Raw genomic sequence first — 25,825 nt, 5'->3', positions numbered from 1 at the left:
TCAATAAAACCAATTCTTCAAGTTACATAGTGGCCTTGGAAGAGGAACTAATAACTACACAAAATTACTCGATCTTAAGCTCCTTCTTCTTTTTGTTGTTGAAAAATAATGCCATACTTTGCCAATTTTTGTAGATTTAATGATCATTATAAATTGGTTTAATGAGCTACAATGATACCACATGCACACACTACTTCCCATTCTAGAGGAGGTATTGCATCTAAAACATTCTTTCGACGATATTTGTTGTCAACACATTTATAGGGAGCAAAACTATATAGTCAATGCACTCTCTAAGGCTTGTGTTTCATAGGTTTTGGGACTATGGAAGATATATGAGCAGCTAAATGGGGACACATTAGTATCCTACCGTAGACTGTTGATAGGGGGCCTCTAGCTAGACATACCATAAGACAAAACTTGAATGATGGTGTCATGACACCTTGTTGCTTATTCACGAGCATTACTAATTTCAGTATCATATAATGATGTGTTGTTTAATTGACTGATGGTTAATTACATACTGTTACATATATATGCGGTCTACAAACTGGTTTTTAAATTGTTTCATGATTACAAATCTTTTTGAACTAATAACTTTATAAACCCTTTGAGTGCATCCTTGCACAAACAAAATGTAATTTTTATTTACTAATAAAAATTATGAGATTTCTTTGAGACATTTCATGTTAACATGATAATTATATTCATTTAAATAAATAAATATAATAATTTTTAAATTTAACTTTTAAAATAAGATAAAAATTTATAACTTAATTATATTAATAAAAACTTTAATTTCATAATATAAATTATTATAAATTAAAAAAAAACAAAACAATTATCAATTAATTACCTCACTTTTATATATAAAAACATATTAAATATTTCTTTAACATAAATATTATTGATATTTTTGCATAACAAATTAAATTAATAAATTTAAAATATAAATATAAATATAAATATAGTAAAAAAAAATAAAAAAAAATAAATAATCAAAACCATCAATATATATTTCCAATTATATATTTAATCATGATTTATTTATGTATTATATTCAAATCCGGTTCCAAGTATATATTTAATCATGATTTATTTATGTATTATATTCAAAGCCGGATTTGAATGTGTCCTCTGAAAATAAAAATAAAAATAAAAATATAAAATTCGAACTAGGTTCTAAGACTATCAGAGAGGGAAAGAAATATAAAGAGGCTTCAGCGTTATTAATGTTTTTATTTAAATGTGGATTTTAATAATCGGTGTGAAAGATTTTTAGGCCGATAGGCCTTCCTTTGAAAGGGACTTTCGTCGTCCCTTTCTTTCTCAGATTGACACCTGGCGTTGGGCATAGAGCGGGCATAACCGTAGAGTCCTGAAAGCGAGCCGTCATTCTCGTGGATATTCATGGTGAGTCGTCATACTCGTGGATATTCATGAAGGCAGTTCTGCGGCTACTTAATTTTTGGTTGGCGTTTGAGAGATTTGTGATGTTTTCTTCGGAAGCGTTCATAAAACTAACCATCATATCTCCGATGAATAATTTCGATTTTTCGCCCGCCATTGCCATCTTCTGCAAACCTTTCTGATCGCATTCTATCTCAAATAGCTCCCAATCAGACAGAGCTGCCGCCATGAATCTTGAAAGCAAGCCTTCCCTCAGATGCCCTTCAGAGATCTCACTTCTCCTAGAACGAATAATGTCCATGGAAAATTCGTTCACTACATTTATGGCTTCTCTTAACCGCCTCTCAGAACAGATGTCAAGCTTTCGCTTGATTCTCCACAGAAAGGGGAAAATGGAAAAAAAACCTGCTAGCACTAATATCAAGAGCATTGTTAAAAGCCTTTGCAAATTGGGACCTGGGCAGAGAAGGGTGGAGGCAACCAGGATCGACACCGAACGCCACCTTGCAGATATTGTCGAATGCAAACCTCATCAAAATGTCCAGCAAGTCTATGATCTCTTCCCCTTCGCATGCGCTCTTGAGCACCACCATTAGCCGGTTCTTGATTTCCCACTGAACAGCCTCCACCACGAAGTTTCGGAGCGACTTGGTATTGAATTCATAGCTCGCAGCCTTCCTCTGCATTTTCCACAACTCCCCATCAGTGTTGAAGATCCCCTTGCCCAGGAAATCGTGGAGAAAGAAACTGAAGCGTTTTCCCTTGGGGTAATTCTGAAAATTGGCTCTCAGAATATGCTCCACATTAGAGGGATTCGCAGTGATAAAGCCTGGGACGCCTCCTGGGCACTGGACCATACATGTGTGGGAAGGGATTCTGGAAAGAATATCCACAATCCATTCCAGAACCCTGTCCCTGTTCTTGAAAAATTCCCACAGAATACCAATTACAGGATATATTACAGGACCTTGGTATGGCCGATTGCTTCGATTTCTTGTAATGAAAAAGAGTAGGAAGCCAAATGAGAAGAGAAGAAAGGCAAGCAAAAACTGGTCGATTTCCATGGCAAAAGCTTGTCTGGTTTAGAAATCTTCAATTCAGGTCTGTATAAGTGGAAAGAAGGGCAATCACAGAGACACCATCTGTCCCTTCAAACTTCTAGCCAAATAGAAGCATCTTATCTCTATCCCGTCACCTCCTATCACATCGAGCAGCACTATTGATTTTACTTTTTCATTTCACGTGGTGGGGTGAAACGCTAGGAAGCATACACGTTGTTTATAGACAGCAAAATTAGCAAATTGCTAGACAATTGAACTTTCTTCTTCTGATGTGGAAGAAGAATTTGGATTATCCAAAGTATTTTTCAAATTTAATTAGGATTATCTACAATATTTTTCAAATTTTGTGGCTGTCCAGACTAATTTACTCTGAAATTTTAAATGTCCATAAAATTTGAAAAATACTATGGATAATCCAAATTCGTAAGCATACCACAGAAGTATGAAACCTTTCTTCTTCTTTCAAAATCAAAGATAACTACATTAGATGCCCTTAAATCGTGGAGAAAGAAAGTGGAGCGTTCTACCTAGGGGTAATTTTGAAAATTCTCACAATATGCTCCACATTTGAGGGATTAGTAGTGAGAATGCCTGGGATGCCCCCTGGGCTCTGGACCATAAATGTGTGGGAAGGGATTCTGGAAAAAATATTCACTGTCCATTCCACAACACTGTCCCTGTTCTTGAAAATTTCACACAAAATTCCAATTACAAGATATATCGTAGGACTTTGGTATTACCGATTGCTTCGATATATTGTAAAAGAACAGGAATCCAAATGAGAAGAGAAAAGGCAAGCAGAAACTGGTCGACCGCCATGGCAAAAGCAAAGTTCAATTCGGATCTGTATAACTTGAGAGAAGGGCGACAACAGAGACACCACCCGTCCACTGAAACAAAATCCGATATGGAAGAAAGTGTCGATGTCGTATATATTTGATCTCTCTCCTGTGAACTCTTATCACAGGAAGTAGTACTATTCCATTCTCACCAAATAATTTTAACTTTAACTCTCATTCATGAACCTTGTACATGACAGAGATGTTCAAAATAGAGATGTTCAGTGCTGGGCTTGTGCTGTCCATTTATGCTTACCGCTCCTCTGTTCTCACAGAGATGATCAACTATTTGGTGAGTGATACTTTGGGCATCTGTAACTTTTTAATGTCTATCAATCTGCCCGAGGCAAACCTGGGACCTCTCTATGGCAGATCTCTGCACTATTGATGTGGACTAAGAGGACAATATATGCAGGAAAACCCCATGGTATGCTTGACTGGCTGTAACTGTCAAAATGTGATATGATGGGTATCTACAATTTGTACAGTAAATAACGTTCTCAAAGTGCATGCATGCAGGCCTAATCTGGAAAATATCAGAGATCTATTATGTTCCAGCCATGTAAATAGATGTTGTTAACAGTAAAAGCAAGCATGTAGCATTGTAAATAGATAGAAAGGATCATTTATAGATTGAAGGATCAGTTTTCTGGTTTGAGTTTGACATGTTTTTAGCCTTTGTGTTCGTGAAATGCATCTGGCGCTTTTACGTTTAGTGGGGGATGAAAGGATATGTGTAGCACTGTAAATAGGTAGATCATATAGCGAATTATATACAGAATGATCAGTTTTCTTGCTGAATTTAACATGCTTTTAGCCATTTTGTTTCTGAAGTGCATTAGGTGTTCGCACATTCAATGTTGCTATGCAGATAGACTCTAGATTCACTAAAGAGTGTAGGTACAAGAAGTGAGGTGATGAGATGGGATTTGTACTAAGTTCAAATCTAATTTCATTAAAGAATTTAGGGGCTGTAAATAGGGTGATGGGACTTATATTAATTTACAAATTGAGGTTTTTCAATAGCCATGCTTCAGAGTAAACTTGTAACCCATGTATGGAATCTAGACAGTGGATTGAATGCAGTGAACATAAACAAATAACCTGGTTCTGGACAGTTTGATCTGGTTCTAGACAGTGTATTGAATGCATTGAACACAAACAAATAACCTGAAAGAACCTCGTTCCAGAGTATGATCTGGTTCTAGACAGTGTATAGAATGCATTGAACATAAACTATTAACCTGAAATAACCTGGTTTGATGTCTATGCTCATCATGATAGTGCAAGGATGCATAGATGCGTATATTTAAATAGTTAGTTTGATATATATGTTAAACATGGTAATGCAAGGATGCACATCTTCAATTAGTTGGTTGAGCTGTGCTTTAACTGTAAACCTAGATGAATCTATTTTGGTATGAACTAAATCCATATTCAATCGACTCTCAAACTAATTCTGTATAAACTTTACTTGAGATTGTTGAACTTCTATGGCTACTTTTATCATTCATGAGCATCACATCACCTCATTGCCTGCCATATGACATTCATGTGAATAGTAAACCATCGAAGGACACACTAGTGGGTAGGACAAGAGGATTAAGTACATTGAATGGAAATGGATAACTAGGTTTCATATTTATGTAATTATCTGCCCTTATCATTCATCAGCATCATGTCACCTCATTGTTTTCCATATGACATTCATATGAATAGTAAACCACACCAGTGAGTGGCATGAGGATTAAGTACATTAAATAGAAATGGATAACAAGGTTTGATATTCGTGTGAAGCATGATAATGCAAGGATGCATATTTTAAGAGGTTTAAATACATTGAATATAAGTATAAGAATACAATAAGTATTGGTTTAAGAATATTATAATTTGACTTTCTAATCACACTATTCAATTACGGGGCCTACCTTATTTCCATCTGGTTATGGTTACACGCAATGGTAAATGTTGACATAATCCAAGTAAATAATGTTGATATTGCGGAATGCTTAATGTTTATATAATCTATTTAAATAATGCTTTTTCAACACTCATGGTTTAAGTAAATAATGTTGATCTGACCTTCACTTGAGGGGTTATCATTATTAATTAAGGTGGTTTTATATATGGTATAAGTGGACAACAATTTTAGAAATAAATAATGAGTTTAAAAGTTGAAGATAGAAAAGCATATTAAATTACAATGTGGAAAAGCATCTTACAGTTAGTTAATGTTTTAGTTGTAGTGTCAACCAGCAATGTAAGTGGTTTGTTTTAATATTTGCAAATCACAAATTTTTCCGCTTTTCATTTACCATGTAAAACAGTGTAATTTATTTTTTATTTAAAAAAATAAAGTGTGTTTCCAATAATCTATTGAGTTTTAAGTATGAACGCGTTTTAAACTTAATATATTGATATGAATGGTTTGGTTTTGGTTTTGTTGTTTTAGTATCAAATGTGCTAGTACGAGATGGTCATCGTGGTTATTGCCTTGGTCACTAGCAAGCTTTGTATATGTTTGACTATCTATAGAGGTTTCTTCCTTTTAATAATTCTATCGGCCTCTTTTTGTACCTTTTGGGACAATTGCTAGTATATGTAAGTTTTACTAGTAGAATCAATTATTAGTCTTTGCTTGTGGTAGTGCAGTACTATAGTGATTGGTGGATCGTTGAATTCATATTAATATCGGTTGATTAGTTGTTTTACTAAAATTTAACGAAATTTTTGGGTGGTTATTTAGTTTCACCAAAATTTAACCAAATTTTTGTATTGGATTTTTTATTGGAGATTTTACGTTCTTCGAGGCAAAGTTACAATAGATTAATGTTATTTTATCCAAAAGTTTTTTTCAATAAAAAAAAACAAAGTTTTGAACCCATAACATATTTAAAGTTTTTTGCTACCTTTATTTCGAGTCAAAATTTTGTATCCATAGTTTTTTGTTCCCCTATTCCAAGGGGCTAGTGGCGGGCTTTCTAGCATATCCAATTTTTCTGAATGTATAATATTATTTCTTGTTTTATTTTGTGAATGCAAAATATTGAATTATATGCCTACCACAATCATTTTCTCTAATGTCACATGTTCTTGCTATCCTGCACGCTGCCACTACACACTGCCTCTGCTATTTTCCTAATGCCACACGTTCTCGCTGCACCACATGCAACCACTGCCATTTTCCCTTATGCCACAAGTTCTTTATTTTTGCACATCTTCTGGGCCGACTGCTTCCCTACGGCCTCGTTTTATTTATTTATGTCCAGTGAATATCCAGAGTACAAAGAAAAGTTACACTTTGTAGGTGCCTAGGGTGAAATTCAAAAGAAGTTGTATTAGGCAGGTGAAGCCAACAACAACCTTGCAGATAGAAGTTTTGATGGATGCTACCCCTACCCATAGCACAGAGAATGGTCATGCTCTGCATCAAAAGAAGCTATTTCAAGTAGAATAAGCCAACAATGGTCATGCAAATGGAAATTTTGCAGCAACAATGCATATAGTCGAAGCCAACAATGACCCTAAAGATGGAAATTTTGCATCAACAATGTATAAAGTCAATGTTGATTAAGGTAACCAAATCCAAAAGAATGTGGCTTCAAAAACGAATTTTCAGAAATATGGATAATTGTAGAATATAATAGTTTGGGATTATAATGTCTTTTTTCCTTCCTTTTTTTCGTGTTACAACTAACAACTTTTGCTGTTAATAGTTTCATATACATATATAATATGTACATGCAACTTGTGCAATTAACAACTTTTGCAGATAATAGTCTCATATATGCAATCTATACGTGCATCTGCAAATGCAGAAACTTGAATTAGACTCAACAAAAACTTATGAAGCTTTAGATTAAAATAAATCCCTTTAACAAAATTCTTTTTCTATAGTTATATGTGAGGAAGTAGTTTAATACTGTTTTGGTAGCAATACTAGAGAAGGTCCTGAAATTCTTTTAAATAAGCATGAAAACAAGATTCCAAAAATAAAATAAGATTGGTTACTAGCAGGGACAAGTGCGCAAAGTAAAAGGAACAGGCATCAACAAAGTCAGATAAGAGATTGTAGAGAATGAGACAACACCTATAACAAAGACACCTAACTTTCTTTCAATTGTTTGTAGGAACGAAAAAACTTGAATTTTGAGTTTAAAACTTGAAATAATTCCTCAGATAAACAGAAGGAATTTTAAAAAATGTTTGTCGAACGTTCCTCTTTTTGGGGGATCATACTTCTGTCCAAGGAGAATGTAAACCTTTTTCTCTCGTCTTCATATTAGATTTGTCTTTAATGATCTTCATCTTGGACTTAACTGAAATACCAACTTCTTCTTCCTTCAACAACTTCTTTGTTGTTTTCTTGGGCCTCCTTTCTCTTCTGGTTCAACATTGTTTCTATAGTCCTCAGACTTATAAGTTTGATACATATGTGACACTCCAATTCGACACATAATGGATAGGTTTAGCGAGTTCATGATATCTGCTTCAGTTAGATGGAATCCATATGTTTTTGCATGTGTTGTGGACGTTAAATGTGTGGAGTCAGTGCCATGTGCAAGCTCATCTTCACAACTTGTAGATTTTCCTATAGATTCACAACTCATGTAATGTACTAAAACACAAGACAAGAATATACTCTACTTTTTAAACAACGGAAACCAAGAATCGATGAAAACAATAATTGACAAGAGGAAGATAATCAAACACATAAAACAATTGTTTCTATGGGGAAAGCCACTTCTCAAAACCTCGATTATATATTACATTAATAAGAAATTTGAGTGATAATACAAAGCTTGTTCTCACAAGAACAATTCCACACAATTATGATCAACTCTCTGCCTCACAAGCCCGCATTGACCAACACTTAGCCAATTTATGTTGCCGGTTGAGCCCCTATTTCCTTGAGAAATTCCTGTGAGGAATAGCCCATATTTAATTGGGAATTCCTTCTTCCATAACTGCACAATCCAAATCTAGGTCCTCTTCTGATTGCATGCATGATCTATACAACTCGGATCATTCTACAACTGATAGTACACTATCCCTGCACTCTTGTCTTAACTGGGTATTTCTCTGAATTGACATGCATGAGTTTCTCATGAGGCAATATTTAGTAAGCTGGAGTAGCACTAAGGATGCACCAGTGCACCAACTCACTACTAGACCTCTACTAGTTCCACAAATAGTTAGAACTAGTTTAACTGTCTATAACTCAGTTAAACTAAGTTATCTTATTACAACTCAAATAAACACATCCCAGACCTCTAAAATTTAGGGAGAACATATACATGACTACAAAAAGACTTCCAAATCGAAATTCCTAAGCTAATTAAGTCAATTAAACTTAATTAACTATTTACAAGTTGCTATGATAATATAATTTGATTTTAATTCGTAGTTTAATTCAAGGACAAATTAAATCAGAATTTCTTGTTTTCATTTCTAACACTCCCTCTCAATAAGAAAGGGATTATCAGCTACCCCTGTCCTGTCTCTGTGAAACTTGAATTTACATATTGACACTGCCTTTGTCAAAATGTCAGCATCTTGCTCCTCCATGGGGTGTACTCCAATAACATAATATGCCTCAATACACAATATTTGAGATGATGATATCGGATATCAATATGCTTGGACCGATCATGAAAAACTGGATTTTCAAAGAGTTTGATACAACTCTGATTATCGCAGTAAATCACAGTTGGATCCATCTGCTAACCAAACAAACCAACCAGAATCTTCCTCATCCAGATGGCCTCACATGCTGTCTGACTTGTTGGCATGTACTCTGCCTCTGTCAAACTGAGTGTAACTGATCTCTGTTTCCTACTGTATCAAGAAACTGTCGCTGACCCAATACTAAATATCCCTCCTGATGTTCTCTTTCTATTGGATGGACTCCCTGCCCAATCTTCATTAGTGAAGCCTTGAAGCTTCACTCCCTTTGTCCGTTTGTACCACAATCCATACTGAGTAGTGCCCTTGAGGTATCTCAACACATGCTTTGCCGCCTTCCAATACCGCTTGGTAGGGCTAACCACCGCTTGAATAAGCTGGTTAACAGCATAGCACATATCCGGTCGTGTGTTCACCAAATACATGAGTGAACCCACAAGCTGGATATGAACAATATCTTCCACTACTTCCCCTGAACTAGCATCCTCCTTCCTCCAGTTACCTTCTAGAGGAGTCTCCATGGGTTTTCTACTCTTCATGCAAAACCTCTTGAGTATCTCGTTGGCATACTTTCCCTAAGACGCAAACAGGTACCCATCACCCTGCCATACTTCCATTCCCAGAAATTAATGCATGAACCCCATGTCCTTCATCTCAATCTGTCTTGCAAGGTCCTCCTTGCAAGACTTGATCAACTAATCATCACCTGTCAAAATCAAATCATCGACATATAACACAATGATCAACAATTTACCTTCCACCATTATGTGGTATAGGTTCACATCTGCTTCACTTTTGGTGAAGCCCAACCCGGTGAAGTAGCTATCGATCTTGGTGTACCAAGAATGAGGTGCTTTCTTCAACCCATACAACGCCCTTTTGAGCCAGCACACATGCGACTCACAATCGAAGGTCTCAAATCCTTCAAGCTGCTCTATGTACACCTCTTCTTCAATCGTGCCATTAAGGAAGGTTGTCTTCACATATACATGATGTATCTTCCAACCCATCTACATTGATAGTGCCAATATAGATATGATCGATGAGTACCTTGCAACAGGAGCAAAGGTCTCATCATAGTCAATCCCCTTTACCTATGAAAAGCCACGGGCCACAAACCTGGACTTATGCTTCTCCACACTACCATTTGCAACTTTCTTTACCTTGTAAAGCCATCAGGAGCTCACCACTGACTTATCCTCTGGTCTCGAGACCACATCCCAAACACTGTTATGAACTATGGAGTCATACTCCTCCACCATGGCATCAACCCAAACCGATTTCTGCACTGCTTCCTCAAAGGAAGATGGCTCTGTCTCAACACATCTGCTCATAAGAGCCATGTATCCAGTGTACCTCTTAAGTGACCTCCTCTGCCTGCGCTGAGATGTGGTTGCTCCCACATTCTCCCGTGCATCATGAAATAGTATGTCAGCCTATTTGGTGCACTTTCTTCCAACTTTGGAAGACACTGCCTAAGTGGATGTCTCCACTTTCGGATCCTCTACATGCGGTTGCTCCACATCAATCTGAGGCTCGTCAACCTTAGGAGCTAAGAACTCCTCAACGGCATGTAGCTCAAGCTCCCTCTCAACGAAACTCACATTGCCTTCTCCTCATTGAATCTGACATCCCTACAGACCACTGTCATCCTGTTGGTCGGCAAGTACACCCGATAGTTGGGAGGTGTATCAGTGTACCCCACAAATATCCCCAACTCTGTTGTCGGCTCAAGCTTCTTCCGTGCATACTTGGTCACATGGAAATATACCGATGACCCAAAAATCCTGAAGTGACCAACATCTGGCCCCTTACAAGAATAAGCCTCCTCTAGTGTCTTCATCCCAAGAATCCGATGCGGGCTACAGTTTTGCATATAAACTGTTGTGTTGCATGCCTCATCCCACAAGTGTAGTGGTAGGCCCTGATCATGCAACATTTCCCATGCTGACCCTACAATGCTTCTGTTCTTCCTCTCGGCCACCCCATTCTGTTGTGGGTTATGGGGTGTCGTCAACTCTCGTTTAATCCCTTCTGCTGCACATAAGTTCTTAAACTCATTTGAGACATACTCACCACTGTTATCACTCCGTAGAACTTTAAACTTCTTTCCAAGCTCTTTCTCAACCAATGCTTTAAATTCACAAAACTTTGTGAAAGCTTGATCCTTCTTCTGCATGAAAAATATCCAGCATTTACAAGAAAATTCTTCAACAAATATAACATAATACCTATGTTTGGACGTGGATGCTGTCGAGAATGGTCCACACACATCTGAATGGACTCGTTTTAGAATCGCCTCTGCTCGATTGTCTATGTTGTGAAAGTAAGCCTTGGTGTATTTTCCCAAAGTACACCCCTTGTGTGTATCAACTTTCTCTAGCGTACCTTTGGGAATACCAGTTGAGATTTGTTGCATGATTTTCAAAGCCCCATGATGCAAGTGGCCAAATTGGTTGTGCCACGACTCGTCGACGTCTCAGCTTTGTACCTTCTCAGCTTTCATGCTCAAAGAAGAACAATCATCTACCTCCAGTTTATAGAGATTCTTAACTCAAATCACTATCTTTTTTACTTGACCCATGGCTATGTGTCAAAGGAACGCCTTTCCTTTCGAGAAAATCACATCATAGCCTCTATCCTCAAGCATGGTGACTGATACTAAGTTCTGCTTCAACCAGGCACATAAATAACTTCCCTCAAGGTGAGAGGAGCACCCTTCTCCCTCTAAAAAGTAACCGTGCCCAATCCAATAGCACTATACCTATCGTCGTCAGCCATCTCGATATGCATCTAGAGATATTTCTCCTCCAGGTCACTGAACAACTCCTTGTCACCAGTCATGTGGAACGAAGCTCCACTATCAAGATACCATACACTACCCATCATTGATGACACCATGCATTTGATGAGAGTAAAGTACAATTTGAATTGAGAGGCCAAAGCCTCACCCGCTACTCCTCCTGAGGACTTCTTATTGGACTTCTTGAGCAAACAATTTGTAGCAAAGTGGCCTAGCTCGTGAAAATGAAAGCACTTAACTTTCGTTGTGTCTTTATTCTTACCTTTATGGTAAGAATCCAATTTGGAATGGGATGCCTTCCCTTTCCCTTTCCGTGCCTTACCTGCTAAGGCACAATTTTCCTCATCATTAGTCTTTGATGAGGAACCATCTCTGGTGTTCCTTCTGATCTCCTCCTGCATCAAATCCGACCATAGTCATTCCAAATCTGGCAACTTCTCCCTCCCATTGAAAAAGTCCATATAGCTATTGCAACTCTTTGGAAGGCCTAGGAGAGCTAGGCTCACCATATCATCCACGACAACAATTATTCCAAGACTTCCAAGCTCATCACAACAGTGAGTGAACTTGGTTAAGTAATTTGGAATTGTCTCGCCTTTCTCCATCTTGATTTTTCAAAGTTTGTCTTTCAGTGCTAACTTCCTATGGTCACTACTGTTCTGGAATAGGTATATCAACAATTTCCACATGGTATATAGAGTTTCCTTCCCATGCAGACTCGAGACAATGTGGTCTAAAACTACCTCAAGGATTATCCACCTCACCTTCACCACACACTTCTTCCATTCGACTAGATTTTGTGCATCCAATGCTGCTGGCTTAGGAATGTCTTGATTAATGAATTCCTTCAAGCCATTATCCTCCAACACAACCTCCATTCTTTCCTTCCAGGTTATATAATTTGAGTTTCCTTCCAAGGCATACTCGAGTCGCAAACCGTAGAATGCCATCTGCCGATCCTGAAATATGTATTGCAAATTCGAATTTCACATGGAACCCAAAACTCAAAAATTCGAAATCTCCTCTACTATATTGTCTTCAAATCCGATACCATGTCTATTTTCCAATAGATTTACAGCTCATGTAATGTACTAAAACACAAGGCAAGAATCTACTCTACACTTTAAACAACGGAAATCAAGAATCAATGAAAACAATAATTGACAAGAGGAATATAATCGAAGACACATAACACACTTGTTTCTTTAGGGAAAGCCACTACTGAAAACCCCGACTATCTATTGCATTCATCAGAAATTTAAGTGGTAATACAAAGCTTCTTCTCAGAAGAACAATTCCACACAATTATAATCAACTCTTTGCCTCACAAGCCCACACTAACCAACACTTAGCCAATTTTTTCTGCCTCCTGAGCCCCTATTTCCTTGCGCAATTCCTGTGAGGAATAACCAATATTTAATTGGGAATTCCTTCTTCCATAACTGCGCAATCCAAATTTAGGTCCTCTTATGATTGCATGCATGATCTGTACAACTCGGATCATTCTCTAACTGATAGTATAGTGTCCTTGCACTCTAGTCTCAACTGGGACTTTCTTTGAACTGACATGCATGAGTTTCTCATGAGGGAATCTTCAGTTCGCTGGAGTAGCATTGAGGATGCACCAGTGTACCAACTCACTACTAGATCTCTACTAGTTCCACAAACAGTTAGAACTAGTTTAACTGTCTATAACTCAGTCAAACTAAGTTATCTAATTACAACTCAAATAAACTCATCCTAGATGCCTAAAATTTGAGAACATATACATGACTACAGAAAGACTTCCAACTCGAAATTCCTAAGCTAATTAAGTCAATTAAACTTAATTAACTATTTACAAATTCTTATGAGAATATAATTCGATTTTAATTCACTATTTTATTCAAGGACATATTAAACTAGAATTTCTTGTTGCCATTTCTCAACACAACTGATGCTGCTTCTCACTCAAACAAATTGGAAAAGAGATATTTGTGAAATAGTTGCATGGCCTGCATGCAAGTTCGACATGCCTATCTAACAAAAAACTTGGTGGAATTTTTTTCCCTCTCTATTTTGTTGCTTTGGAATTGTCGTGCGATTTTATAAATAAATTTTAAATTAAAGTAGGTTGATGCCCATATGTGTTAAGATATATAATGTCATAAATGAATGTAGCTTTATTTTTATTTAAATGAACATTTATACCAATATTTATCTATACAAACTCAAATAATTATTAAACAAAGTATAACATATCACTAACATGTATAACTAATGTTATATGGTAGTTTAATGCATGCCACAAACAACCCACGTTGCATCACCGTCGAGGGGTACACTTGTTGAAAAATCCCAAGTAGCCTACACTATAGCATTCCACTTGTATATAATCTCTAAAGGTTTCAATATTTTAGAGGTTTTATTATACATTCAAAATTTATTATATATATTCGGCCATTATAGAACTGTGGGGAAAAAACCATTTTAATAGTTAATGGCATAAGCTTCCCCTAAACCATACACTTGTTTTCATGGTTTCCACCAATTTCACTCTAGCATTTTCTGATATTCAATTTTGTATATTGTTTTGTCAGTGTAATGAAGGTGTAGTCGGGAATCTCCAGAGGATATTCAATTTTGTGTGTTGTTTCGTTAGTGCAGTGAAGGTGCAATAGGGAATCTCCAAGCGAGAATAATGTAAACACTGATCTAGTAAGATTTTGGGGTTCTTTATTATTTCAAAATTACACAAATTCTGGGTATTTTCTGCTTTAAATATTATTGTTCTTAGTCTTTGCAATCCTAAACTTTGAAAGTAGGTGGAAAGTATGCGGGTTCTTTAGTATTTCAAAATTATACAAAATTTGGGCATCTTCTGCTTTAAAGATTATTGTGCGTAGTCTCTGAAATCTTAAATTTTGAATGCATGATATTTTATTATGTTCTTTTTTGGGGAGAAAATAATGGCACATTTGATTGTTATTCACCTATATACATAATCTTTATGTTGCATACTAATAATGTAACACTCTCCTCTCACATCTATCCAGGTAACCAGCCAACAGGGGTAAACATGCAATGAGAGGCTACTATGATCATATTGAACCTCTTATGTGACCTTAAGGAAATGGAATCAATGGAAACACAACATACAAACCTTCCACATTAGCTACATGACCCCTGCGAACCATCCCAACACTTCAGGCAGCTAGCCCCTAGGCCCCACTGAAGTTTTAGGCCTCTTGACCTCTGGACACTCTCATACTATAGGTCTGCCAGTGCCCAGAAGGCTCTGGACGCTCTCATGCTATAGGCATGCCAATGTTCAGGGACTATTTTTTCTAGTTTTGTGCCAGCATCCCTGGGATTTAAGCCACTTTTTTGAAGCCAAGAGCCCAAGTCACTGCCCATAATAGAATGAAAGCTCCACAATAGTAAAATAACAGGGAAAAAATGATGCAAAAGAAAATAGTTAAACAAGCCCTTAACCAAACCCCTATTAGCAATGACATGTATTTCGTCAAACATATCAAAAATATGTAATCTACAAGTGTAAATAAAAGATTTAAGTGTAGGGATCTCATACTTATTTGAGAATCACTACGAACCATTGTTCCCTCATATCATTTGTTGCATTATCATCTATTAGATCATAGATGCATTGTCTATTCATTTACAGGTAAAAACATGATGAGAGCCATACATAGCCACTGTCATAAAACACATACATAACCAACATAATAGCAACAAAAAAACCAATGAAATCGCAGCCATATGATCCACATATAAATCAGTATAATACTCATAGAAATAAAAGGAGAAATAAACTCTCATTAATGATGCAAAATCCAAACCCAAGATGGGACTACCACGTTCCACCCGACTATAGAATGACTGAGCCAAATCTCTCTTCATCGATTCACCCCCATGCCATATTCCAAGCATGAATGTGGGACATAAACCAAAAGAACCAACCAAGGCATCCCAAGGCTAAACCACCTCACCCTCATCAATAAAAACCAGGCTTTACCGTAATCCATCCCAGATCACTAAGGCAACACAATAAACATGTAATAACATGCTTTACCACGATCTCCACCTGATCACTAGGCTAAACAAGAATGGATGCCACCGGATTTCTCCACCTACACCATGAGGAATTTTCCTGTGTCCTAGTCTCTGAGGCTTTACCCTAATCCAAACCTGGATCACTAGGCCCTAAATGGAGACCCACTCTCCAGGTTTTACCACATATCCCAAACCCAGGATTACTAGGCCCAATGGAGAGAAAATCACCTCTTGGCTTTATCGTATATCTTTTCATTCACAGACAAGGATTCCTAGGCCCACCGAGGAAACACAATCTTGGCTTTACCACCACCCACAGTCTAGCTTAGGGGTTACTAGGCCAATGGATTTACCATGATCCATAGTCCAGTTTAGGGACTACTAGGCCATGTGTTCTATCATTCAGAGATACACCTCACTAAGCTTTGAATCCATCCAACAATCCAACTCAACCAAAACATGAGAACCCCATCACACCATGGCTATCCGGAAATGGAAATTCTAGGCTGAAAACACTGTCACACCTGGCAAGAACCACATTCAATACCATACATGCCAAATCTAGCAAGGATAATGCACATGACAATTGATACCTGCAAAGAATCATGTTGTAGCTGCTTGATCTTGCTCTTCCTTACTTGCTCCTTCCTTCCTCTTGCCTTCTTTTCCTTTCTTGATCTAATGCAAAATCTGAGCAAAATCTTGCCAACTAATCCTCAGAAGCCTTTTTATCAATTAGGTCACTATTTTCTTCATTTTCCATTATTTACCTTCATTCTCCTCCTCACATGCAACTTGTGACCTTTCACCTTCATTTTCTCCGAATTTCCATTATTTTGATAAATAAATGTGCCAAAAATGCCTTTTTCCTTTCCAAAGCCTTTGCCATTGCATTTTCCAATTTCCTTTAGCCAAAATAACTGAAATGAACACCCACTAGGATGTCTTGCCCACCATTCAGCTTGGAATATGTGTCCTATCAACCGTGGTCTTATATTTTTTTACATGGATTTTTAACCAAGGTTATTACAAATAACTACTAGTAAGAAGATCATTCTCTTTCGTGATTGCTTAAATCATCTTTCTTATTAAAATATATCTATCTAATGTTGGATTTTAGTAATGATAAATTTATAAACAACTTCATACTAGCAAAATTAGAATGCACCGGGCAATTATTGAGAGAGTTGGACAACCTAACAGTAAATTTTACCCCTAGAACCATATAATGTCTTTGACATGGCTAACATTTAAATAACAAAGTCCAGGAAATGATAAGATATGCGTGACGCAAATTATATATGTATGTCAGTTCATTTAATATTTTGTAAAAGTTAGTGCCAAATTCCCAACGATAATTACACAAGAAAAATATATGTTAATTAAAATATATTTATCCAACGTTGGATTTTAGTAATGATAAATTTAAAATCAACTTCATAGTAGCAAAATTAGACTGCACCTGGCAATCATTACTCTCATATTAAAGTTTTATTGAGAGAGTTTGGCAGTCCAATAGTAAATTCTGCCCTAAGATCTAAGTTTATGATAATAATCTGGAAGGAAACATATAATGCCTTTGGCATTGCTAACATTTCAATAACAAAGTCCAAGCAACGATAAGATATGCATAAAACAAATTATATCTATATGTCCATTCATTTAATATTATGAAAAATTAAGTCGCAAATTCCCAACAATAATTACACAAGAGGAATAATGTTAATATCTTTGGTCAAGATTATTAGACATTGATCCCCATTGTGTACGTGTATCACCAAGGGAAGAGTGTATAGATGGAACACAGATTTCATCATCTACATTCTTTCTCTACTTTTCTATACCATATAACAAAAATACTGATAACATTTATGAACATGTAACTGCTGGTTTATGGAAATCTCAACATGTAACTGCAGGTTTCTGCATTTATGAAAGTTAATAGCTACACCTTGGGTGAAAGCTCAACTGTATTGGAAATGAGTTTAATAAAATGAAATTGGGAGAGAACAATTTAGTATATTTTAGATGTCAGGATGTAATTGAAATTATTATGGGTTAGGTAGAATGGCTATTATCTTTTTCATCCAAGTTCAAATTTTTGCTAGTGAAATGATGAGCTATAATGTTTTGACAAGTATTGTTGTGATGGCTTAGTGCATATGAGGATTGTTGTATTGACTTTGAGCCTTGTGAAATCTTAAATAAATATATTATACTTATGGATTGACCTAGTACCAACAACTTCACTCTAGCCCTCAAATTATAAAAAAAGTGCATTTCTTTCCTAAATAATAATAATAATAATAATTTTATATGTTTGCTACACATTAAATGAAATCTTATAAGTTTGCAGTGAGAATGCGTTATCTTCATTAGATTAATGAAATGCTTACTTTCCCAAATTTGGAATGCCCATGGAACTATTATGAAAAGTAATGATTGCAAGTTCACACATTCTTGTTATTTTTTTACTTTTCTATCTTTAATATATATATTCAATCCTTTGTATTCAAAAATTTTCCCCCTCCATTAGTTTACCAATCTAATAATGTTTTATTGGCTCACCCTATAAAAATTCTACCGAAACAATTGGGCATGTTTTCATACAAATATCCCTCTTATCATGGTCAATTAAACAAGTTTCCTTCACTTGATAAGTATCTCGTTGATAAATTAATCCACATAAATATAAACTAATAGTATGATTCTTCTCATATTTTAATGATTTTGTCAAATGTCAATTATGAAGCATCCGATCACATATTATCAAATCTCACCTCAACTTAATATATATATATATAGTTTTATAGAAACTAACATTATCATAAAATTAAATAATAACCGCCTATTATTAATAGTTTATTTTTAAATTAAATAATTTATTATTTTTTAATATAAATATTTAATTTTCTAATGTCCTAATCTCTTTTGGTTTATGCAATGTTTTTTTTATACAGATTTTTTGTTTGTATTTTGTTATTAGCTAAACAAGTTAAGAACAATAAAAACAATCTTATTTTTTGAGTTTATGTTGCTGATGTAATTTCCGTAGCGTAAACTAATAAATACTATTAATATTGTAAACTTTTTTTTAATAATATGATATTTTTAATCTTACAAAACCAAAAAATATTTAATTCATAATTCCATAAATTAAACTTTTTTTTATATAACTAAATCATTAATACATTTTATTAATAATTATTAATAAAAAATATTAGACTAATAAATATAATAAAACATTGAAAATATATTTAATTAATGACATCGTACTTTCGTATAAATAAAAATCTAACAGACATTCATGGCATTACACCATGAACAACAACCTCCAATTTTATAAAAACCATAGTAATAGAAACCTTATGTAAAAACAATTTTTATTAATAAAAACCATAGTAATACCCCGATCGGGGTGCGTGCTGGTGGATGGAAATGTTTGTGGGAAGTAATGAGGCATACAGTTGAATTACGTACCACTACCCCCAACACGCTCAAAGTGATGGGTGCGGTGGCCCTTGGCATGAGTACATGCAAGGGTGGTGGGAAAGGTGGCAGAGATGGCAGTGGAGAGATAGGTTGTATAGAAACAAAGAATAGACAGACGAGTAAGGATTATGAGTTTGCTTGTGGAGTAAGGAGTTGGAACAGAGGCAAGGGAAGGCGACAACACCAACGACATCAAACTTGGAGCGGAAACGGGTATGTATCTTGGCTCTTCGCCTCCTTTGCAATGTTGACCTGGTTTGATTTTTGTTGGGGGAGAGGGAGATAATTGGGAAGGGTAATTGGGGGAAATGCTGGGGGAAATGGAGGAGGCGTCGAGCTGCAATAGTTTGGCTATGTGTCTTTGTATTGAGCTTGCCGGGTATTGACCCTGCCTCTGGTTGTTTGGACCTTGCATTGTTTGGCAATGGGAACCCGGGCACTGCACACTGCGGGCTAAGTGGGGCTGGTCACTGGGGTCTGGTAGGTAGAGGCTTGGCATCTGAGGCTGAGGGCAACGAGGGTTAGCTAATATGTCGGGTAGGAGTATGGCCCTACTGCTGAAACCACGGAAAATTCTAGGGCACTGGGATAAATTACTGTGTTAAGAGAATAACTAGGATCCCTGTGGGTGGTGTCGAGCATGATAATGAAAGAGGTATTGTTCCAGCTTACTGGGCAGAAGGGAAAGGGACTGCACTCCACGGAGGGAAACTTGTCGGGCTGAGGCTAGGCTCACTTGCATGGCCTTGGCCTGGGATTGTCAACCATACAATGTATGAGAGGCAATGGGGGTGGAGGGGTGAGAAGTTAGAAAGGATACGGAGCTCGACCCTATCTAAGGATTGGCTCTCCGCTCATATCACCCCTGGCACTGATAGAAAATGGAAAAAGGAAATGAACGGGGAGGATGACAACAACGACAATTCAAGTCAGGATTGTAACCAGTGTTATAATATGTCAAAGTGCTCTCAGTTAACAAATCTTTCCTGTGAACAGGTGTCGAACAATGTTGACATGGCTCGGCCAGCGAGAGGTCGTGGACGTGGAAGACGGGGTCGGGAGCCTAGAAAGGATAAGGACCCAAGCACGTTGGAGCCTCGTAGAGGGCGAAAATCAGTAGAGAATCTTATCAGTGAAGTTGTTGCGACATACCATGAGGGCATGGATGAAGGCATCCAGAATTTGTTAGAGGAATGGGAAGAGGAAATTAAGCAGGGCAGTGAGACAGAGGAGGATATGGAGAATTGGAGGACACTCGTCTTGGACCCTAGGAATACCAGAGGTAGGATAGCACAATTCAAGCAAACATTGTACCTCTACTGGCTAATGAAAAACCCGTTGGGTAAAGCCATTGAACAGATCTCGGTGGGTATGGCGGTTTCTCTCCAAGGGATGTCGAACTACAAACAAAATCTGCAGAAAATTCAGTTTCAACCCCATAAGAAGGATATTAGATTGGACAGAACTGAAAGACACATTCCATGCATCTGGAATTGTCTGAGATGCCTAGAGCAACTGTCAAGGATCCTGCACCTGTGGAATTGGCCTCGGAGGAGCATAAGGGTTAGTCAGTTTACCATGTTTACTTTTGTTATAAATACGATTAACATTTACTTTTCGTTATGCAAGTATATGTACAGATAGATATATAGAGTCTGGTCATGAAACATAGACATGTATAGCTTGGCTAGAGAGATTGGAACTCTATTGTTTTTGGATGGCTTACAATGAAGATAGGTGGCCAACAAACTTGGTTTCCCATTGGGCAAGTTGAGGCCACCTAACCAAATTTACTGAGTATAAATAGAAAATGAAAAATCCTGCCAAACTTAACAAAAAAAAAAAAAATCATAGTAATAAAAATATTTTATCTATAGAAAAGTATCACTTTTCTGTACTTGTATGAAACCTCATACATTCCTTCTCTTGCATTCAACTTATTATTGACATATTGATGTATTCATACATGTTTTAACTTCAATTGAATAGGTTATTTAATGTATTCTTTTTTATTCAACTTGTTATTTACCTATTAATTTGTTTATATATGTTTTTTTTTTTTTTTTTTGTTTTTTTGTTTTGTTTTGTTTTGTTTTGTTTTTGTTTTGTTTTGTTTTGTTTTGTTTTGTTTTTGTTTTTGTTTTGTTTTGTTTTGTTTTGTTTTGTTTTGTTTTTGTTTTGTTTTGTTTTGTTTTGTTTTTTGTTTTTTTTTTGTTTTTTTAATAATAAATAATAATAATTTATTAAAAATATTAATTATATAAGAAACATTTTTTCGAGAAATATATATTTTGATTTTTAGGAGATTATTCATTTTTAATATATGAGTTTAGAGTGATCAAAATAAAGTTTATTGAGTTATTTGTGAAAATTATATTTAATAAAAAATAGAATAAACATTCTTTCTAACAACTTTATATACGTCTAATTGATCTTTTCTATTATTATTAAATGACAAAAATATTAATAAAAAAATCAAGATTTTAATTAAAAAATAAAACATATCACTCTTTATTATACCTATCATTAATGTATTCAATGTTTCATTGACATCCTATTAGTTTTTCTTTGACTAAAAAAAATTTAAAATCTATCCAAAGTTTAACATTATGAAATTAAATTTATTATTTTTAAATAAAATTTATTTCTATTTACCAGTTTATCCTAGAGAGAGAGACAAAGGAAAATGTTGGCGACCTAGGGTTTCAACATTCTCAGAGACAGAGCACTGCTCAGTTCTCAACGTCCCCGCACCATCAACACTGCATCGCTCAGTAGCATAGAACAACAACTTGTAGTTCAACTCCAACGGCTTCCCTGATGGGGGAGGACACAGAGCCTCCCCCCATGATGAATCAGACACCAAGGACTTTGAATAATTCTGACAACGCCTCTGCACAACAGACGCAAACAGATCAGCATCATACTGATCCGCTTAATGAACCTCAGGGTATAATAAAGATACCCCTAGACAGGCAGCAAAATGTCGTGGAAAATGATGATAAACCCAAAGCGACCTCCGCAACCTGCAAACCTGTGGCTGCAGAATGGCCTAAGATTGAACTGCCCAGTCAGAGAATCAATACCCAGATCCAATACATGAAAGATCATGCACTCATTGGGAAATTTATAAGGTTTTGGCCCACAGAGAAAGCCCTACAGGGTTGGATAGCAGCCAAATGGAAACCAAAAGGACACATTAATCTGAAGCTTGGACCGAAAGGTTTCTTCACTGCCATCTTCAACTGCATAGAAGATCGGAACAGGGTCTTAGATAATGGTCCTTATTTCTTTAATGCAGCAGGACTCTATTTAAGGGATTGGATTGAGAGATTCAACCCAGATAAAGAAGATCTCAGCTCAGCACCTGTCTGGATCCGGCTATATTCTCTGCCGCTAGAATATTGGGATGAGGAATCTTTAAAAGAAATAGGAAATGGGTTGGGAGAATTCATTAAAGTTGCAGAAGAAACGAAACACATAAGATACACTTCATATGCCCGCATCTATGTCTACATGCACCTGAACAAAGCACTCCCAGACTTGGTAAGTTTATATCATGATGATTTCGAATGGATTCAAACTCTAGATTATGAGCATGTTCCATTCAGATGTCGCAAATTCCATGCACATGGACATCTATTTTGTGATTGCCCACTCAATGTAAAGCCATCCTCCAATACCGCCTCTAGGCATACAGATCAGGAAGGTTTTACTCAAGTAAACCCCGGAAAAGAACTCATAAAAAACCTACCTCTTAGCCTAAATATGCCCCCGCTAGCAACTCAAATCCCTCAACTAGTAATAGTTTCGATATCTTAGCCCACTCTGATCCTACTGCCCATGAATCCCCTTTACCCTCCTCTGCCCTTGAAATCCCTTCTCCACCCTCTGATAGCCCCCCGCAGGACATGTCTCCGGCCCAGCACCTTGAGCAACCCCAATCTTCCCTCCCCACAGCCCCCAACAAAGATTTGATCTGGAAACCTAATAGCATGGACATTGACAACCAGCTGCTCATCCCCAAACTTGCTATGAACATCCCTTCTGATAGCGGTGATCTCAAGCAAATGGATGAAGAACCGGAAAGCATTGACCTAGGAGACTTGGACATTTTTAGCCTTGAGCAGGCATGCAAGCAAAAACAATATGATAAGATTCCAACAAGACAGCTAGAAAGTATAGAAGTCATTCTATCCAGAGCACATCAACAAAGATCTCTCGGAATCCAACCTGGAAGTCACTGGGATGGGAAGAACTTATTCAAGGATACTAAGAAAAGAGGGAGAAAGACAGATTTACAGCGAACCATCCTCATTGGGGAAATGCTGGTTGAATCTGGCAGATATTCCAAACTCACCAAGTACTACAGGCCTCTCCCCAACTCTGAACCATGAAGCTCATCTCATGGAATCTAAGAGGGCTGAATGGCCCAGGGAAATACAGAATGATAAAAAATCTGATTCAGAAGGAGAAACCCCATATCTTCTTCATGCAAGAAACCAAATGCAATAGTACTCTTCTCAATACCACTCTCTCAAAAGCTTGGCATGGCTACCACACTATGGCGATGGATGCTATAGGAGCCTCGGGCGGTTTAGCAATCGCTTGGAATGCTCAAGCCATTGAACTCACAGATTTTCATGCTAATCACCACTTCATTCAAGCTAAATTCCATATCATAGGGACCAATGTGCATGGTCATCTTAACAATGTGTACTTTCCGCAAACTATTGAAAACAAAATCTCTAAAATGGACACACTATCTTTGCTCAATGCCAATAGATCCCATCCACTCTGGATCATGGGAGGCGATTTCAACATGATCACCAAATTAGAAGAAAAAACAGGAGGCAGAATCAGACTGGAAACTGAAAGTGAGCATTTCAAACAGTTTATACAGAGCAACTAGTTAATCGACTTCCCCAGCAACAACAGAATATTTACCTGGAATAACAAAAGGTCAGGTACTCATCAGATCGCCTCTCGGCTTGATAGATTTCTGATAACTGATAATGCCATTTACCTTGGAGGAGACCTCTCTACCTCCATTCTACCTTATGCAGGGTCGGACCATTGGCCAATCTCGCTTCAATGGCAAAGACCGGGGGCCTCCACCAAATGACCTTTCTGCTTTGAATCATTCTGGCTGACCCATCCTCAGTTCAAAGATCTAGTACAACAAACCTGGAAAAGCTTTACTCCCCCTGCCGGATCCAAAATGTTCCAATTTCAGCAAAAGTTGTAGTTCCTAAAAACAAAAATCAAACAATGGAACAAGGAAACCTTTGGAAACATCTTCCAAGCTCAATAAGCTTTATCCCAAGAAATGGAGAAGCTCCAGCAAACTATCATCAATGAAGGTAGGACTGACGCCAACAATGAACAAGAAAAGCACATCCAGACTCAGATCAACGAAAGGGAGAGACAGGAGGAAATACTATGGAAACAGAAATCTCGAATAAAATGGCTAAAGGAAGGGGAAAGGAACACAAAATTCTTCCATCGCTCAACAATCCAAAGAAGAATGTATAACAACATCACCCACATTCTCAATCAACAGGGAGAAAGACTGGAAAACCATGGGGACATAGAAAAAGAACTAATCAAGCACTTCAAATCAGTCCAACAAGAACCCTCCATCAACAGGAAGCCAGCGATTGACAAGATTCTCTCGCACATCCCTAAGCTGATCACAGATGAACATAATCATTTGCTTCTCCGCCCAGTCACTCTCTAGGAGGTGGACTCTGCTATGAAATAGTTGCAGGAAGGAAAAGCCCCGGGTCCAGACGGCTTCACCTCCACTTTTTTCCACAAATTCTGGGAAACTATCCAAGAGGAAGTCTGGCAGGTGGTCGAAGAGTCTAGAATGCTTCATTGGATGCTCCCCTCCCTGAATGCAACTTTTATCACTCTCATTCCCAAGGAGGAGCACTCCAACACGCCTGACAAATTCAGGCTGATAGCCCTATGCAATGTCATCTACAAAATTATCTCCAAAGTAATAGCCTCTCGCCTGAAGCCGCTGCTCCCCCTGCTCATCTCGCCAGAACAATCGGGCTATGTGGAAGGAAGGAAAATCATAGATGGGATCATCCTCACCCACGAGATTATACACTCTCTAAAGCATCATAAAAAATCAGGTATGCTCCTTAAAATTGATCTCTCCAAAGCCTTTGATAAGTTGAGTTGGACTTACATTCATTCGATGTTAATAGCCTTTGGTTTCTCACCTATATGGGTTCGATGGATCATGAGCTTAATCTCCTCAGCTTTCTTCTCTATCCTGGTCAATGGTATTCCCTCCACCCCCTTTCAACCCTCTAGAGGCATTCGCCAAGGGGATCCCCTCTCCCCTTTTCTCTTTGTTCTTATGGCTGAAGGATTGGGCAGATCCATTAAGCATGCGCTACAAGAGAATCAACTTAAAGGCATATCCCTGCACAACTCCCCTGCTATTACCCACCAGCAATTTGTGG

General features: G+C 37.2%; 2 protein-coding genes across 2 annotated transcripts; one reads left to right on the top strand and one right to left on the bottom strand.

Annotated features, from left to right (window-relative positions):
- Positions 1-1,408: 1,408 nt before the first annotated feature.
- LOC149264234 (cytochrome P450 94B1-like) lies at positions 1,409-3,290 on the bottom strand. The gene is made up of 3 exons (XM_089397553.1): positions 3,184-3,290; positions 1,816-2,325; positions 1,409-1,691 (listed from the first exon to the last, which is right to left on the bottom strand). The coding sequence occupies exons 1-3, from the start codon at positions 3,288-3,290 to the stop codon at positions 1,409-1,411; spliced, it is 900 nt and encodes a 299-aa protein (XP_089253679.1).
- A 20,446-nt stretch (positions 3,291-23,736) lies between these two features.
- LOC149264233 (uncharacterized) lies at positions 23,737-24,255 on the top strand. Its single transcript, XM_089397550.1, has one exon. The coding sequence runs from the start codon at positions 23,737-23,739 to the stop codon at positions 24,253-24,255; it is 519 nt and encodes a 172-aa protein (XP_089253676.1).
- The last annotated feature ends 1,570 nt before the right edge of the window (positions 24,256-25,825 follow it).

The sequence above is a fragment of the Pinus tabuliformis genome, chromosome 6 (genome assembly GCF_031772625.1).
Source record: "Pinus tabuliformis cultivar Carrire ecotype Pingquan chromosome 6, CPIR1, whole genome shotgun sequence".
NCBI classification, from domain to species: domain Eukaryota; kingdom Viridiplantae; phylum Streptophyta; class Pinopsida; order Pinales; family Pinaceae; genus Pinus; species Pinus tabuliformis.
This window is presented reverse-complemented; position numbering and strand designations above follow the sequence as displayed.

What these genes read in the sequence shown, in the direction of transcription:
- LOC149264234 (XM_089397553.1), bottom strand. Translation starts at nt 3,290, where the DNA reads ATGGCGGTCGACCAGTTTCTGCTTGCCTTTTCTCTTCTCATTTGGATT. An exon ending in AAAGTCCTACGATATATCTT is followed by an intron (nt 2,326 to 3,183) that starts GTAATTGGAATT and finishes TTTCAAGAACAG; the next exon opens with GGACAGGGTTCTGGAATGGA. An exon ending in CTTGATATTAGTGCTAGCAG is followed by an intron (nt 1,692 to 1,815) that starts GTTTTTTTTCCA and finishes TATTCGTTCTAG; the next exon opens with GAGAAGTGAGATCTCTGAAG.
- LOC149264233 (XM_089397550.1), top strand. Translation starts at nt 23,737, where the DNA reads ATGAAGCTCATCTCATGGAATCTAAGAGGGCTGAATGGCCCAGGGAAA.